We start from the raw sequence: 18,846 nt of genomic DNA, 5'->3' as shown, positions 1-18,846 counted from the left end.
GTCCCTGGCTGTGTCCCTGGCTGTGTCCCTGTGTCACTGGGTCTGTCCCTGGCTGTCCCTGTGTCACTGGGTCTGTCCCTCGCTGTCCCTGTGTCTGTCCCTGGCTGTGTCCCTGTGTCACTGGGTCTGTCCCTGGCTGTCCCTGGCTGTGTCCCTGGCTGTGTCCCTGTGTCACTGGGTCTGTCCCTGGCTGTCCCTGTGTCACTGGGTCTGTCCCTGGCTGTGTCCCTGTGTCACTGGGTCTGTCCCTGGCTGTGTCCCTGGCTGTGTCCCTGTGTCACTGGGTCTGTCCCTGGCTGTCCCTGTGTCACTGGGTCTGTCCCTGGCTGTCCCTGTGTCACTGGGTCTGTCCCTGGATGTGTCCCTGGCTGTGTCACTGGGTCTGTCCCTGGCTGTCCCTGTGTCACTGGGTCTGTCCCTGGCTGTCCCTGTGTCACTGGGTCTGTCCCTGGATGTGTCCCTGGCTGTGTCCCTGTGTCACTGGGTCTGTCCCTGGCTGTCCCTGTGTCACTGGGTCTGTCCCTGGCTGCCCCTGTGTCACTGGGTCTGTCCCTGGCTGTGTCCCTGGGTCCCTGGCTGTGTCCGAGCACGAAACATAGCGTTATAGCATTTGTTCACCACCAAGTGTCACTGTTGCACAGCCTAACACACAGACACACAGGCCGGGAGGAGGGCTAGTACAGTACAGTGTAGTATATACTGTCCCCCATGACACCCCCCCCCCCCCCCAAAGTGGGTTTAGTACCGATAAACGCTTAAAAGATTTGCGCCGCGGTTTTGCCCGCGGCACAGCGTTGGCCCCGCACACTGTCACCTTTTTCACCTTGGGCCTGTTTGCATGCCTGCGAGTGGGTGGGGGATCCCGTTCATGAACTGTAACGGTAGCCACGCCCCTCAGAACATGCGCGACTTTATGGTCATTTTTTTAATAAATGGGGCCATCATTTTCCAAAAACAATATTATGACATTAGAAATGAGACTTTAAACTAGTGACTGGAAGCGAAAAGTATTCATGACCATGTTTATTAAGGTAATACAGTCTAGGTGAAGTTGGGCCCAAATACATGGACTTCTATGGGGCTATGGGTTTTTTTGAGCCCAATGAGAGCGCCACAACAGGCCATTATATGAACTTTCATTTCTTCACAAAAAATCTGTCTGACTGCCCCCCTGGTTTGTGTGCTCAGGGTGTGCGGGGAGAAGCCAGAGCGCACGCTGACGGAGACCAGCGACACAAACCAGATCAGCGTGATGTTCTTCTCGGATTCCTCCTTCGTGGACCGAGGCTTCACCGCCAGCTATGAGGCCATCGACTCCAAGGACCGTAAGTGTGGGCAGTGGTGGAAAATTTTAAATTTTTAATTTGTTTAACTTAACCCATTCTGACCTGAGATCAGATTCATACGAGGTTTCCACTGGACACACACTGGTCTGATTAACCCATTCTGACCTGAGATCAGATTAAAAAAATGTCAGTCGCTCTAAGATTTTTTTTTTTAAATAGCAGACCTACAAGCTCGTAGTGCGCCACTCGGTGGCGCGCTATGAGCTTGTAGATCTGCTATTTTTCAATAGCTAAAGCATAACATGATGCTAACACCAAAATGGGTGCCCGGTCAGAATGAGTTAAAGGACCTATAACATAAATGATAAATGATGATGATTTTTTTAGAGCCATTTCTGTCATTTCAAATCATCATAGTACTCCACCCTATGCCACGCAATACTATTATAATTAATTAATTATAATTTGTGGGTGCTGGCGGCGTGTTTCCTCCTCCGCGTCATCAGTGCCCATACCCGAAGGCGGGGTTGGTGAAAGGGGTTCTCCCCGTGTCCCCTAGGGTAGGTACCCTCATAAAAACATGCAGTAATCCTGGTCTCTAAACTGCCTCCCCCTGGCCAGCTGGGGCGCCTGATGGAGGGGAAAGGAACTGGTTGGAATAACGTGTTCCTTCCACGCGCTACGTCCAACCAGGGAAACTCCCCCCTGTCAGGTGTAAAGGAGCAACTTGGACACTCAAGCATGAAGGAAGCATGAGTTAAGTCCGTTGCTCTCCCCAGGTTGGCGGAGGATGTGTAGAGCCCAGGATCACATTAGATGATTGACACAGGGGTGAAAAAGGGGTTACAAAATCGTGGGATAAAAAAAATTTATATAAAAAAAAGAAATACTATTATAATTTAAGTGGATCTGTTTTGTCAGTTTAGAGACGTAACACGTGACCGACTTAGTGAGACTGTTTCTTTGTTTCTGTCGCCATACGACGGCGAGTGACAATATGCTGATTTTGTCTGTTTTGACGAAATCTATATTGCCAACCTTCCTATAGCGTTACGCTCAGCGACCCGGCTCAGTTGAACTTGACCCTGACCTCTCTGTCCACACACAGCGTGCCCCAAGCAGTTCCAGTGCAGGAACAAGCGCTGCATTAAGCTGGACCTCAAGTGTGACGGCTGGAATGACTGCGGAGACATGAGCGACGAGATGAACTGCGGTAAGTCCCAGCCGCTTTGTTTTGTTTGGGAAAAAAAACACATGACCGCTGCCGTTACGCTAACTATTCTTTACATAGCCTTTCTAAAGAGTGTTAATGTTTTTCTTATTTAAGCTGCAAGCAGGGAATTACCATGATTTGAATCCATCTGCATGGTAGTAGTTCCCAAAGCCGGGTCCGGGGACCCCCAGGGGTACCTGAGGGAGTTCCAGGGGGGACCCAGCTAAATGATAGTTTGGAACCAAATGGACTATTATGCGTCTGTAACTCAGAGAGTGTACATTAACTCTGAGAGTGTACAAATGGAGAGTGTAATTTAACTCTGAGAGTGTACATCCATTTGTACACTCTCAAGAGTTAAATTAACATTGATTTTACAATATAAATTGGGGGTCCCAGAGATATAAATGCCATTAAATGGGGGGTCCGTAGACTAATGCATGTCAAACTGGGGGTCCGTGAAATTAAACGGGTTGAGAATCACTACTAGAGCCGTAAAAAATATCTTATGGGGGTCCCTGGGATATCTTCTGAAATGGGGGTCCGTGGGCTAATTAGTGTCAATTTGGGGGTTCCCTGACATGAAACAGTTTGGGAACCTGTGTGGTAGAGTACGTATAGTACATCTCCCTACTCCATTGAGACATTTAGACGGTGTCAGGCAGGTCGGACACCTACTGGTTGACGGGTAACCCTCCCTGAAGCTCATAAGCCCAATCAATGTCTATTTCACTCTTGGACGAGGGATACGTTTGAATCCCAGGGTGTTGAAGTTGTAATTACCTTTACAGTCAGACAGGACGTAAAACGTAGGGATTGTAACTTGCCTAACTGCTTTGTAAACCACTATAAGCTTCTGCTATGCATGAAAGAGGCTATGGAAATGCATATTATTATTTGTACATGGTATAAATGCAGTTGTATTGTGTGTTTCCAGTTTGCAAGTCGTCTGACATCAAGTGTAAGAACGGAATGTGCAAGCCCATGTTCTGGCAGTGTGACGGAGTCAATGACTGCGGCGACAGCACAGACGAAGAGAACTGCGGTAAGACCACTTAAACCTTATATATACTGTACTTAGTTGTATACTTAGACCAGAGGCTACATCGTTTTCCCCCATTTTGTTTACTCACGGGGGCTGGTGTGGCAACAGTGTGGGCTTGAGGATTATCTTAAGCCGCCCCTAAGTGAGCGGCTTACGAGTGCCCGCGACTCGTTGAGTTGCCGTGATGTTGGTAGTATGCCGTGATAGACGGAATACTTTTATCACACAGGAGCGAAACGAGTGCTCCCTTCTAACCATCAAGCACACAAACCGAGTCATGCCCAACAATCCTGGGAAAATCACTGATCTGAGTCTATACAGGGGTTCCATACTTGGCCCCCTGTACTGCTTTCCCTCTGTACCAAATCTCATCGCAGAAAATGGGCAATGTACAAGCTCGGTGGTGCTTTGTGAGCTTGTGGACCTGCTATTTTCAGCTAATATTGGCCTCAGAATAGGGTTCATGTGGGTTAAGATGACAAAAAAAACAGACAGGCAGGCCCCCATACCCTCTTTTTTTTTTGGGTGGTGCAACCACTCCAAGGAACAGCAATGTCCGTGTCCGCCTATGTGGTGTTCACCTATGTATGTGTTGGTTAATGAGCACCAGTATGAGTACCAGTAGGGGTGCTGTTGTGCCAGAAACAGAGAGAGAGAGAGACAGTGCTGCACTGTTGCCTGCTAATGAGAGAGAGTGAGAGACAGAGAGAGAGAAAGAGAGGAGGGGGGGGGGGAGCGAGAGAGGGGAGTTGCACCACTCGGTCCTACATACTACATACTAGTCCTACATACTTACACGTAGCAACCCCATTCTAGCCTACTTAGATTAGGTTCATCGGTGGACATGTTTGCCTGAAAAGGAATCTTTGAAATGTTTCATAGTTTTAGAAATATAAGTGCTTTCTAATTTACAATGCGGGGCTCAATGGCAGACATTGGCACATGATTTTTTTCATTCCTTTTGGTATCTCCTGGTTTGTAGGTACGTCGTGCCAGTCTGGAGAGGTGGTGTGCAACAACAACAAGTGTGTGTCTTCCAAGAAGCGCTGCGACGGCCGCGATGACTGCGGCGACGCCACTGATGAGATAGGCTGCGGTACAGGTGCGTTTCCTCTCCGGTTGCTCCGTGGAGAATTAACCCATTCTGACCTGAGATCAGATTCATACGAGGTTTCTAAAAATGTCACAGTTGTTCTTCGATTTTTCAAAAATAGCAGACCTACAAGCTCATAGCGCGCCACTCGGTGGCGCGCTATGAGCTTGTAGATCTGCTATTTTTCAATAGCTAAAGCATAACATGATGCTGAACACCAAAATGGGTTCCCGGTCAGAATAGGTTAATTTATTTTTTGAAAATATGTAAAAAATGTAAAAGCTCTAGAAATGTTGAAATTTTTCGCCTATAGGGAGGGCATGTGTGGATACCATTCAAAGGGATAGGTCGACAGAATAGAATATTATGGTGGCCATTGAGTTCAATGGAAAAGTGGCGCCCTGTTCTATTCGGTTCCTCAAGCTATATGACATGCCCAGATTAAGCCATTTTGGGGCGGGAACCCCTTTTGGTGTTTTAAACATTGTTATAATTTAGCTATTGAAAAATAGCAGATCTACAAGCTCGAGCTTGTAGCTACGAGCTTGTAGGTCTGCTATTTTTTTTTAAATCGTTAAAATGTGCCTCAAATCGAAATTTCGACGTCAGGCCTGAATGGGTTAAAAGTGGTTAAACACAGTAATAATAATATGAACTGTACATTAATACATCTGGAGTATAAACACACTTCTTTGGTTGGAAATCCAAAGTCGCAACGGGTTTAGAAATGCAGCAAGTTATAGGCACCAGCATGCGTTCTTTTTTTAAAAAACATCTGTTTATTATGATTTTTGGCATATAAGCATTTCAGTAATGATTTAACCATAAAATTACAGATCGGACAAAAAATAGCAAAAAACATACAAACAAGAGACTTACAATAAAAGGAGACAAAACATAACTCAAAGAAAAAGACAAAAACAATAAAATTATAACTGACAAGGCTGATGACTACACGGCACTCCGAGGACAGAAACAACATCACTATCAATTCTAAAAAACATTTCTGATATGAAAAAGAAGACATATGCATACATGTGTACCCTCATAGAAAATACAAACATACATACAGTATACACATATCAAACATTCATTAGATGACATTACGGGGCAGAACAACATTGAATTACACCACTTCAGTCCAATGTAACAAGCATCTCAATAATGGTGACAAGGTTTTTAGATAAAGGTGTTCTTTTTTCGACAAGGTGAATCTAATTTTCTCCATATGCAGCACTCCTCCCAGCTCCCTTAGCCACATGTCAACTGTCGGAGGTTTATCCGATTTCCAGGCTTGTAATATTAATTTCCTGGCTAACAGTGTTGCGAGCGAGATGGCCTGTGCCTCGTATTTGTTTTGTACTTGATCTGGTTCCACCACACCGAAGAGTGCAACTAGAGGTACCAGCATGCGTTCTATCATGGCTTTGGGGATTGACGTCTGTCTCCTCCTCTCCTCCCCAGCGGCAAAGGGCATCACGTGCACCGACATCACGTACAAATGTAAGAACAACAAGTGCATCAACAAGGAGAACCCGGAGTGTGACGGCACCAAGGACTGTGAGGACGGCTCAGACGAGGACAACTGTGGTACGTGTCATCAGTGTTGTTTTTGGCAGCAAATTTCTATTTTAGTTTAGTCATAGTCTTTGGACTGAAACTTCATTTAGTTTTTGTCATATTTTAGTCACCTGGAATGTCTTAGTGTTAGTCTAGTTTTAGTCGACTAAACGTCATAAGATTTTAGTCGACTAAATCTACAGTTGATTTAGTCGACTAAAATGTATTTTGGCGGGCCTTGATGCCGTCGTAATGAGTGTTTTTACACTTGCTGAAAATAGCTGATCTACAAGCTCACAACGCGACGCGTTGTGAGCTTGTAGATCGGCTATTTTCAGCATGCAACCAAAGTGTAAAATGACTTATACTGGATATCTTGTCCACTAGTCCCTTCCTAACATTTTAGTCTAGTTTTTATTTGTCTACGAAATTGTCAGTATATTTAGTCCTAGTTTTAGTCATCGTAGCTTAATTTTCATTTAGTTTCCATTCGATTTTGTCAGTGAAAAAAGGTAGTCGAACATTTTTCGTCTTAGTTTTAGTCGACGAAAACAACACTGCGTGTCATATGAAGTTCACGTTGTTGTTATACTACAACTACACTGTTTCTCAGTGGTGGCTTTGAGGTTTTTGAGTTTAGGTCTCGGCGATTAAAAAGAAAATTGAAAATTGGGGTGTAACGTAAATATACAGACTATAGACTCTTTGAGTCTATTGTGGAAAATGTCAAATATCCAAAATGAAATTGTATATATCGTGTACATGGTCAAGTACACATTGTTCCCGTCACACAAATCGGTATAAACTGACACTCGCACAGAGATAACAGGCAAACGTTGATCAAAATAACAGTTCTTCTACCTTCTCTGATTGTGTAGACTTCTTGTAAATGAAGTAATGCAGATAACAATAATTTAACTCTTGAGAGTTAGAGATATAATGTCCACATTTGGACATCATTTAGTTGGGGACCACTTGGAAACCCCCTCAAGGACCAATGGTGGTCCCCGGACCATTGGTTGAAAACCACCGCAATAAATTAGGTAAATGCTTTAGCTATTGAAAAATAGCAGATCTACAAGCTCATAGCACGCCACGAGCTTGTAGGTCTGCTATTTTCGAAAAAATCGAAGAGCGACTGACATAGAAGACATTTTTTAGAATCTGATCTCGGGTCAGAATGAAAACTGTCAGGATGTAGAAGACATTTTTAGAATCTGATCTCAGGTCAGAATGGGTTAACTGAACTGAGCTGTGTCGAGTCGGTTTAGCTGTTTTGTTTCTCATTTGACTGGGGGGATAATAATGGCGTCTCGTTTTCAGATTGCGTTTTCGTACGGCATACTATAGCGTGCCGTTTTTCATCATTTTTGAGGATTTGAAAAAAATGACGAAATGACAAAAACGATGGGTTATAGCCCATGTTTTTTGAAATTTTGAAAAAAAAAGTTAGCCTCGTTTCTCATCATTTTGGACCGTGGGCTATAGCCCATATCATACGGCATACTATAGCGCGCCGTTTTTCATCATTTTTGAGGATTTGAAAAAAATGACGAAATGACAAAAACGATGGGTTATAGCCCATGTTTTTTGAAATTTTGAAAAAAAAAGTTATCCTCGTTTCTCATCATGTTGGACCATGGGCCATAGCCCATATCGTACGGCATACTATAGCGCGCCGTTTTTCATCATTTTTGAGGATTTGAAAAAAATGACGAAATTACAAAAACGATGGGTTATAGCCCATGTTTTTTGAAATTTTGAAAAAAAAAGTTAGCCTCGTTTCTCATCATTTTGGACCATGGGCTATAGCCCATATCGTACGGCATACTATAGCGCGCCGTTTTTCATCATTTTTGAGGATTTGAAAAAAATGACGAAATTACAAAAACGATGGGTTATAGCCCATGTTTTTTGAAATTTTGAAAAAAAAAGTTAGCCTCGTTTCTCATCATTTTGGACCATGGGCTATAGCCCATATCGTACGGCATACTATAGCGCGCCATTTTTCATCATTTTTTGAGGATTTGAAAAAAATGACGAAATTACAAAAACGATGGGTTATAGCCCATGTTTTTTGAAATTTTGAAAAAAAAAGTTAGCCTCGTTTCTCATCATTTTGGACCGTGGGCTATAGCCCATATCGTACGGCATACTATAGCGCGCCGTTTTTCATCATTTTTGAGGATTTGAAAAAAATGACGAAATTACAAAAACGATGGGTTATAGCCCATGTTTTTTGAAATTTTGAAAAAAAAAGTTAGCCTCGTTTCTCATCATTTTGGACCGTGGGCTATAGCCCATATCGTACGGCATACTATAGCGCGCCGTTTTTCATCATTTTTGAGGATTTGAAAAAAATGACGAAATGACAAAAACGATGGGTTATAGCCCATGTTTTTTGAAATTTTGAAAAAAAAGAGTTAGCCTCGTTTCTCATCATTTTGGACCGTGGGCTATAGCCCATATCGTACGGCATACTATAGCGCGCCGTTTTTCATCATTTTTGAGGATTTGAAAAAAATGACGAAATGACAAAAACGATGGGTTATAGCCCATGTTTTTTGAAATTTTGAAAAAAAAAGTTATCCTCGTTTCTCATCATTTTGGACCATGGGCTATAGCCCATATCGTACGGCATACTATAGCGCGCCGTTTTTCATCATTTTTGAGGATTTGAAAAAAATGACAAATACAAAAACGATGGGTTATAGCCCATGTTTTTTGAAATTTTGAAAAAAAAAGTTAGCCTCGTTTCTCATCATTTTGGACCATGGGCTATAGCCCATATCGTACGGCATACTATAGCGCGCCGTTTTTCATCATTTTTGAGGATTTGAAAAAAATGACGAAATTACAAAAACGATGGGTTATAGCCCATGTTTTTTTGAAATTTTGAAAACAAAAATTAGCCTCGTTTCTCATCATTTTGGACCGTGGGCTATAGCCCATATCGTACGGCATACTATAGCGCGCCGTTTTTCATCATTTTTGAAGATTTGAAAAAAATGACGAAATGACAAAAACGATGGGTTATAGCCCATGTTTTTTGAAATTTTGAAAAAAAGGTTATCCTCGTTTCTCATCATTTTGGACCATGGGCTCATTCAGATTGCGGGAGGAGCAGGTTCAAGACGTCGCGCATCGTGGGCGGTCAGGACGCGGAGGAGGGCGAGTTTCCCTGGCAGGTCAGCCTGCAGACCCAACGCTACGGCCACGTGTGCGGAGCCTCCATCATTAGCCCCACCTGGCTGGTCACCGCGGCCCACTGTGTGCAAGACGACAAGCAAAACAAGTACGTTGATGTTTCCATCAAGTGTCCAACCCGATACAGATACAGTGTCTATTTTTGAGTGGTGCAACCACTCCCAAGGAACAGCAATGTCCGTGTTAATGTGACTTTAATGAGTACCAGTAGGTGCGCTGTTGTGCCAGAAACAGAGAGAGTGATAGTGCTGCACTGTTGCCTGCTAATGAGAGAGAGAGAGAGAGAGAGGGGGGGCGGGGGAGTTGCACCACTCAGTTCACACGGGTGTGATTTTTGTGTCTAATACAACACTAAATGTTAATATAATTACGGCGTACACTATTCATTTCTCTCAAGTTGAAATAAAGTGCTACTCACTACTGCTATAATTTGTACTTGTATAATATTCGGTTATCACTCCAGTAGTGACAATAACAAGGTGATATTTTTATCTGATCACATTACTTGGGTCATTCCTTAGAAAATAGAACCGACGATTCCCAGAACTCTAAAAAAGAGTTCCCAAAAAACCTGTATTTAACCCATTTTAGGCGGGAACCCCTTTTGGTGTTAGCATTACGTTTTGCTTTAGCTATTTAAAAGTAGCAGATCTACAAGCTCGTAGCGCGCCACCGAGTGGCGCGCTACGAGCTTGTAGGTCTGATATATATTTTTTAACCGTCAGGATTTAAGACATTTTTTTAGAATCTGATCTCGGGTCAAAATGCGTTAAAGAACCACCATTCTTCTGTGCGTTAGAATCTGATCTCAGGTCAGAATGGGTTAATCAAAGGAAGTAAAGGAACGTGTGTGTGTGTGTGTGTGTGTTTTGTCTCCCAGGTTCGCCCAGCCCGCCACGTGGGAGGCCCTCCTGGGCCTTCACGTCCAGAAGAGCGTCAGTGCGCACGTGGTTCGGAGGAGACTCAAGCAGGTCGTCCCCCACCCGTACTACAACTCCTTCACCTTCGACAACGACATCGCCCTGATGGAGCTGGACAGCCCCGTCACCTACAGCGACTACATCAGGCCCATCTGCATGCCGTCGCCAACGCACGTCTTCCCCCCCGGCCACACCGTCTGGATCACCGGCTGGGGCGCCACGCGCGAGGGCGGTGAGTTTTGATCAAAGTCACTCTTATTTAAAACACCCATGATTCTGACCTGAGATCAGATTAAAACAAGCCCAAATTGATTAAATCAATTAATTACCAGCTGCATTATTATTATTATCTGTGGGTCTGCTGCTGACGTTATGTCACTTTTTAGCTGCGCTCCGCTGTTATGCTCAAATTAGTGACCCTAAAGAATTCTGAGGCAACATGGCTGGAGACGAGGCAGCCAATCAGAACTGCTTGACTAGCCATGCCGTGCAGACGATGGGATGTTATGGGTTGTTGCCAGTGGTGGCAACTGTCGTGACAGAAATAAGCTAAGCAGCCTCCAAAAACCAAACAAGGCAAGCAACTGTGAATTAATCCACGTTAGGCTGGAAATATGCAGGCTTGGCAACCAGTGTTGCCACAACTGGTGACAGAGCAGGCTCAGCAGAAAATGATCTCCTGTCGGGACTTTCACAAGCTAACATTGACCAGCTTGCAGCTGGTAAAAATGTCTTCTACATCCTGACAGTTTTCTGAAAAAGTCATGTTTCTACGTCAGTCGTTCTTCGATCTTTCAAAAATAGCAGACCTACAAGCTCGTAGATCTGCTATTTTTCAATGGCTAAAGCATAACATAATGCTAACACCTAAAGGAGTTCCTGCTCAAAGGCGCTCACGTCACGGCTAAAATACTGTGTGTGTGTGTGTGTGTGTGTGTGTGTGTGTGTGCAGGGTTCGCAGCGAAGGTACTACAGAAGGCCCAGGTCCGCATCATCAACAGCACCGTGTGTGACAAACTGATGAACGGTCAGATCACCGGTCGGATGACGTGTGCTGGAGTGCTGTCTGGAGGAGTGGACGCCTGTCAGGTACTTTTACTCATTCACCTCCATGCATACATAAGCCAGCTTTACTTTTTTGTTTTTTTATATATACCTTTTGAAGTAGTCACACGATATTTATATCCAGTACAATCGACCCCCCGATAATTGGTAAAAATGCATTTTATTTACCTGGGTAAATCGGGTCGTTACCACAAGCTCATCCTCGATCCAAGTGTTGATACCGGAAACGAGGCGTGAGAATGGATCCAGCCAGTAGATCCAGCCATGAATGTGACAGCAGCGCCCCCTGTTGATCAATTCTTGGATAACACTTATCCATTACATTATGCCAGATGATTAATGAACTTGGAGTGCGGATGTATAAAAGTTTGCTAGTAGTAGGCAGTGGCGCAGCCATGTATTTGTTGTGAACAATGAATTCCTCCTCCTCTGCTGACATCCTTGGACAGACACCGCACTGAGGATGTCAAGTATGCGGAGCACTTCCTGACCATGGCTATACCTCTACCCATCTTAGTTACAATGCCATCAATATGGTCCGACCATGACAATTCACTGTCCAGTAGAACTCCAAGCAGTTTAGTTTTCTTAACCTGTTCTATTGGTATACCTGACATTGATATAGGTGCAGCTGAGGGTCACCAATAAGCATATGCCTGGTGCCAAAAACAATACTTTTGGTTTTGGCAACATTCAGTGCTATAGTTTGTTGTTTTTCACCCAGTTATATTCAGTTATGAATGGTTTTAATTGTGGAGAGAACTGCTTCAATAGACATTAGGACTGATGCTGCTTGCCCCGACTAATGTGACAGCTGCATTGATGCATTGCTTCACTGTGGTATCTATGTACTGTATATACAATATTGCTCGACACACTGTCGAGCAAGTGGAGCAAATGAGTGAACTATTATTATTATTATTTGATGGCCATTATATGTGATGGTGTGTGTGTGTGTGTGTGTGTGTGTGTCAGGGGGATTCCGGTGGTCCTCTGTCCAGCCCCTCCCTCGGGGGTCATATGTTCCTGGCCGGAGTGGTGAGCTGGGGCGACGGCTGCGCCCGGCGCCACAAGCCAGGCATTTACTCGACGGTCACCAAATTCAACGGCTGGATCAAAGAGAAGACGGGCGTGTAGGCTATGGAGGGTAACGAGGCCTAACGATATCGACCACAGAATGACAAGCAGCCATGAGGATGACGAGCAACACCGCAGCACAGACGACTGTGTGTTATTACATTCAAAGGACTGCTCCCCTGCAGCCATCACCGCAGCAGCGGTCTCAGTATCACGCCTACATTGGATGACAGACTGTTTTGCATTAGCAGCAATTTTTTTTTAATGTCCAATGCGATTTTAAAGTGTGGAGAATGTGTGTGTTTTTTTTGTTTTTTTTAAAATATTGAAATGTAAATAAATGTTTTGCTCCGGTGCCTTTAGCTGCCTGTTTCGCAGCATGCTTTAATGACCACTTGTGCCCTGTTTTATACTTTGTCTTTGTTGCACAGCGAAAATAGAGTAAAAATCGTAAAATAGCCTATTTTAAGATTTTTACTCCTATAATGGCATGCCCAGCCCAAGATAGGTATACCAGGTTGACACTGGTTAAAGCATGCAAGCACAACAAAGTAGCACATATGAAATGTACATATTTAATTGGTTTAATGATGCTGATGTTACATACGTGCATGTAGGACATGTCGTGCACATACTGCTCTCTATATTTCCCACTCTCCTTCTTGTGTGTCTGACAATTCGATTTTCTTGATTTGTACAGTCAAGTTTACGGTTGGTCTTACCTCCGATGGTATGTTGTGTGTTCAGATTATCATCCTGCACAGAGCTTTGACATGAAGGGACTCAAAGATGTGATCTGTGATGTGATGTGTTCACTTTTACAAACACGTTTTTATTTTTATTTTATTCCAGGTTTTGCATTTCATTTTAACAGGATGTGAAATGGCTTTACATCGGAACCAAACATGCAGAGTGAAAGTTGTCTTCATTTTCTTGTAACATACTGTATTGTGATCTCAATGCACTAAAAGCGAATGAATTTAGCTGTAGGTAAGGTGAACTGTAACTGCCTCAAATTGTGTAAATAATGTAATTTACAGTGCCAGTTTTTAAAATAAATGTACCACCAAGTCTTGTCTGTTTTGACATAAATCAAATGTTTTTCGCCAGACATTGTTTTAATGTTTACATATTAGTTAGTCATGAACTATAGTCTATAGATGAACTTAAAAGTAAATAGAAAGCATTATACAACTAGTAACTTCATAAGAGTGTATCTGAGTACTGAGTACACTATACAGTCTTAAAAGTTAACTCCAAAGGTGAGGCTGATCTCAGGGGAAAGACATCATATACCCATTTCCGCAATTACCATTTCCGCAATTCCGCAATTTGACAAAAACGATGGGTTATAGCCCATGTTTTTTGAATTAAAAAAAAAAAAAGTTATCCTCGTTTCTCATCATTTTGGACCATGGGCTATAGCCCATATCGTACGGCATACTATGGCACGCCGTTTTTCATCATTTTTGAGGATTTGAACAAAATGAAAAATGAAAAAAACGGTGGGTTATAGCCCATGTTTTTTGAAATTTTGAAAAAAAAAGTTAGCCTCGTTTCTCATCATTTTGGACCGTGGGCTATAGCCCATATCGTACGGCATACTATGGCACGCCGTTTTTCATCATTTTTGAGGATTTGAAAAAAATGAAAAATGAAAAAAACGGTGGGTTATAGCCCATGTTTTTTGAAATTTTGGAAAAAAAAAGTTAGCCTCGTTTCTCATCATTTTGGACCGTGGGCTATAGCCCATATCGTACGGCATACTATGGCACGCCGTTTGTCATCATTTTTGAGGATTTGAAAAAAATGAAAAATGAAAAAAACGGTGGGTTATAGCCCATGTTTTTTGAAATTTTGAAAAAAAAAGTTAGCCTCGTTTCTCATCATTTTGGACCGTGGGCTATAGCCCATATAGTACGGCATACTATGGCACGCCGTTTTTCATCATTTTTGAGGATTTGAAAAAAATGAAAAATGAAAAAAACGGTGGGTTATAGCCCATGTTTTTTGAAATTAAAAAAAAAAAAGTTAGCCTCGTTTCTCATCATTTTGGACCGTGGGCTATAGCCCATATCGTACGGCATACTATGGCACGCCGTTTTTCATCATTTTTGAGGATTTGAACAAAATGAAAAATGAAAAAAACGGTGGGTTATAGCCCATGTTTTTTGAAATTTTGAAAAAAAAAGTTAGCCTCGTTTCTCATCATTTTGGACCGTGGGCTATAGCCCATATCGTACGGCATACTATGGCACGCCGTTTTTCATCATTTTTGAGGATTTGAAAAAAATGAAAAATGAAAAAAACGGTGGGTTATAGCCCATGTTTTTTGAAATTTTGGAAAAAAAAAGTTAGCCTCGTTTCTCATCATTTTGGACCGTGGGCTATAGCCCATATCGTACGGCATACTATGGCACGCCGTTTGTCATCATTTTTGAGGATTTGAAAAAAATGAAAAATGAAAAAAACGGTGGGTTATAGCCCATGTTTTTTGAAATTTTGAAAAAAAAAGTTAGCCTCGTTTCTCATCATTTTGGACCGTGGGCTATAGCCCATATAGTACGGCATACTATGGCACGCCGTTTTTCATCATTTTTGAGGATTTGAAAAAAATGAAAAATGAAAAAAACGGTGGGTTATAGCCCATGTTTTTTGAAATTAAAAAAAAAAAGTTAGCCTCGTTTCTCATCATTTTGGACCGTGGGCTATAGCCCATATCGTACGGCATACTATGGCACGCCGTTTTTCATCATTTTTGAGGATTTGAAAAAAATGAAAAATGAAAAAAACCGTGGGTTATAGCCCATGTTTTTTGAAATTTTGAAAAAAAAAGTTAGCCTCGTTTCTCATCATTTTGGACCGTGGGCTATAGCCCATATCGTACGGCATACTATGGCACGCCGTTTTTCATCATTTTTGAGGATTTGAAAAAAATGAAAAATGAAAAAAACGGTGGGTTATAGCCCATGTTTTTTGAAATTTTGGAAAAAAAAGTTAGCCTCGTTTCTCATCATTTTGGACCGTGGGCTATAGCCCATATCGTACGGCATACTATGGCACGCCGTTTTTCATCATTTTTGAGGATTTGAAAAAAATGAAAAATGAAAAAAACGGTGGGTTATAGCCCATGTTTTTTGAAATTTTGAAAAAAAAAGTTAGCCTCGTTTCTCATCATTTTGGACCGTGGGCTATAGCCCATATCGTACGGCATACTATGGCACGCCGTTTTTCATCATTTTTGAGGATTTGAAAAAAATGAAAAATGAAAAAAACGGTGGGTTATAGCCCATGTTTTTTGAAATTTTGAAAAAAAAAGTTAGCCTCGTTTCTCATCATTTTGGACCGTGGGCTATAGCCCATATCGTACGGCATACTATGGCACGCCGTTTTTCATCATTTTTGAGGATTTGAAAAAAATGAAAAATGAAAAAAACGGTGGGTTATAGCCCATGTTTTTTGAAATTTTGAAAAAAAAAGTTAGCCTCGTTTCTCATCATTTTGGACCGTGGGCTATAGCCCATATCGTACGGCAGGGATACTCAACTAGATTTACCGGTGGGCCGCATTACAAAAATGGCAAGGGGCCAGGGGCCAGTAGATAAAATTACGACATTAATGATACTTGATAACTTATCTCTTTCAATTGCTTTATTTTCGCAAAATGTATCAAAGTACAATGTGCATGCAGACAATATGTAAATAAATAAATGTGTTACATTTTCTTGCATAAACACAAAGAGCTGTTTCCATAACTGCACAAATTATTGCACATAACATGAGTAGCTGTGATAACATAATAACATAACATGAGTAGCTCTTTGCCTGCCTGCCTGCCTGTCTGTCTGTCCATGAGTAGTTATTTGTCTGTCTGTCAATGAGTAGCTGTCTTACTGTCTGCCAGGCAGACAGACAGCTACTCATGGAGAATTGGACAGGCAGGCAGGCAGACAGCTATATAGACAGGCAGTGCCTGTCTATGAGTAGCTGTCTTACTGTCTGCCAGGCAGACAGCTACTCATGGAGAATTGGACAGGCAGGCAGGCAGACAGCTACTCATAGACAGGCACTGCCTGTCAATGAGTAGCTGTCTTACTGTCTGCCAGGCAGACAGACAGCTACTCATGGAGAATTGGACAGGCAGGCAGGCAGACAGCTACTCATAGACAGGCAGTGCCTGTCTATGAGTAGCTGTCTGCCTGCCTGCCAGCCAGCAAGTTGGTTAACAGAAAATAAATTGTTATGGCTGAGTAAAATAAAATACAATAAACACAATCTGCCTGAAAATAGATTACCCAGCTATGACCTTTTTCATGAAAAAAAATGAGTAGTGATATGGCTGACTGAGTAAAATAAAACAATCTACCTGAAAATAGATAGCTATAAGTGAAGAACTATTAATGGCAGCTGGGTTTCATCATTCAAATAAAATAAAATTATGTCCGTTTAGCTATAAAATTATGTCAGGGAATAGGGATACACAGTATGTCTTTCATTTGCATTGCATGACTTGGTCCACTTTAAACAAACGTTTTTCTTTCTTCCATAAAAAGTAAGGAACTGCTCAAATCTGAGAGCAAAAAAATAAAATATACCAAATAAATCTAGTGAGACGTTTGGCATACCTTTTCCTTTGCAAGCTTACTGAAGTCGGGTGTGTATGCGGTGAGCGCGATGTGCATGCAATGATTGAGGTGCGCGTCTGTCAGCCTGTTGCGCTTCTGATTCTTAATCAGATTCATCGTTGAAAACCCTGCCTCACAAATATAGGTTGATCCAAACATTGTCAAAAGGTAAATAGCAAGTCTCTTGCTGTTCTTATATGGCTGTGCAGAACGAGTCCAAAACGCCCACAGTTCTTCTTCCTTGAACTTGGCTTTCAGCAGCTCGTCTGTTTGAAGCTGCGTAATTTCCAGCTGGAACGTGCCCTCGTCGATAACGGGCAGCAGAGCCTTTGCTTCGGCTGGGCATGACCCGGTGGCAGTGACGCTGAATGGGTCGCGCAGAAATCTGAGCACTTCACTCGGGAGTTGGAAATGCTCAAAGCGGGCCTTAAAGTTATCTCTCAAGCATTTCAGCAATGCTTCCATTTCGAACAGTGAACCTGCATTTTTAGCAGGGTCCAGGGGGACGCCGCGCAGAGTAGGGAATTGTAACTTTCTCCCCTTTAGATCAGATAGGAACACTGTATCCAAATTAACTTGAAATGCATGCACTTTGTGGATAAGCTCTGCCACACTGGCACCTCCACCCTGCAGCTGCAGATTAAGCGTGTTAAGGTGACTTGTGATATCACACAGAAATGCGAGATGTGATATGAACTCTGGATCTTGCATAAATGACAAGAACTCCTGTGATTTGGCAGATTTCTGACCGGAGAGAAAAGCAGTTACCTCATTTCGCAGTGCAAAGAATCTCTCCAGCACACGCCCCCTGCTCAACCACCTCACGTCGTTGTGCTGAAGGACGTCAGCGTATTCGGCGTTTTGTTCCTTGAGCAACATTTTAAAAAGCCGGTGCTGCAAACTCGACGTTGAACGGATATGGTTCACTGTTTTAATCACCGTCTCCATGGTTTGTTTCATCTTGCCAGACAGCTTCGCACACAAAACAGTCTGATGAATGATGCAATGAAGTGAGTTTACAGTGGGGTAGTCTTTTCGTACACGCGACGCAAAGCCCTTCTCCTTTCCGATCATGGATGCTCCCCCGTCGGTAACAAGAAGGTTTATTTTACCGAGATCCAAAGCATTTTCATTAAAAAAATTCTTCACAGCAGCATAAGTCAGCTCTCCAGTTGTGTTCGTATCCAGGGGCAAAAGGCACAGTAACTCCTCTTTGAACACATGTCCATCAAAGTACCTGACAAATACAGATAGTTGAGCTGTATCAGTTTGATCAGTTGACTCATCCACTGCCACGGACATGAACTCTACCTCCGTTGATTTCAGATGTGACACCAAAGAGGAAAAGCTGTTCTCATACAAGTGTTCAACTCTGCGCATCGCGGTTGAGTCAGATAGCTGGACTGTTTTCACACGATTGATGATCTCCTCCTTCTGTTTCTCCCCAGCATACAACTCCTCCACCATGCCTAGTGTGCACCGTTTCACCACTTCAGCGTCCAAAAATGGCTTTCCATGTTTAACAAGCTCCCAAGTCACACGTAGTGAGGCCGCAGTGGCCTTTTGCGTTAGTGTTGCTGCTGTTGTTATTATGGCTGTGGAGCCAGCGTAAGATTTTTTCAAATTAATAATCTTGTCTTCTCTGGCTTTGCTACCAGGCGGAAAGTCGGTGTGGAACCGTGCATGTTTGCTTTCATAGTGCCGCCTTAAATTGTCAAGCTTAACAACCGACACTGTTTGCACGCAAATTAAACA

At 42.8% G+C, this 18,846-nt stretch overlaps 2 protein-coding genes across 2 annotated transcripts in view; one reads left to right on the top strand and one right to left on the bottom strand.

Annotated features, from left to right (window-relative positions):
* The window catches only part of st14a (ST14 transmembrane serine protease matriptase a), a gene marked incomplete at its 3' end in the record, with an annotated part of 34,542 nt that extends 22,016 nt beyond the window's left edge, over positions 1-12,526 (top strand). The window contains exons 11-19 of the mRNA XM_080771883.1: positions 1,189-1,325; positions 2,395-2,499; positions 3,437-3,544; positions 4,527-4,646; positions 6,102-6,227; positions 9,309-9,492; positions 10,285-10,556; positions 11,277-11,413; positions 12,365-12,526. Of these exons, the coding sequence (XP_080628009.1) occupies positions 1,189-1,325; positions 2,395-2,499; positions 3,437-3,544; positions 4,527-4,646; positions 6,102-6,227; positions 9,309-9,492; positions 10,285-10,556; positions 11,277-11,413; positions 12,365-12,526 (1,351 nt within the window). The remainder of the gene's footprint in view (positions 1-1,188; positions 1,326-2,394; positions 2,500-3,436; positions 3,545-4,526; positions 4,647-6,101; positions 6,228-9,308; positions 9,493-10,284; positions 10,557-11,276; positions 11,414-12,364) is intronic.
* Positions 12,527-17,070: 4,544 nt separating this feature from the next.
* Positions 17,071-18,558, bottom strand: LOC308321283 (SCAN domain-containing protein 3-like; the record flags this gene model as incomplete). Its single annotated transcript, XM_080772122.1, has 1 exon — positions 17,071-18,558. One exon carries the CDS (start codon positions 18,556-18,558, stop codon positions 17,071-17,073), a length of 1,488 nt encoding a protein of 495 aa, XP_080628248.1.
* Between the last annotated feature and the right edge of the window lie 288 nt (positions 18,559-18,846).

This window comes from Protomyctophum bolini, assembly GCF_963924005.1.
Source record: "Protomyctophum bolini genome assembly, chromosome: 9".
NCBI lineage: Eukaryota > Metazoa > Chordata > Actinopteri > Myctophiformes > Myctophidae > Protomyctophum > Protomyctophum bolini.
This window is presented reverse-complemented; position numbering and strand designations above follow the sequence as displayed.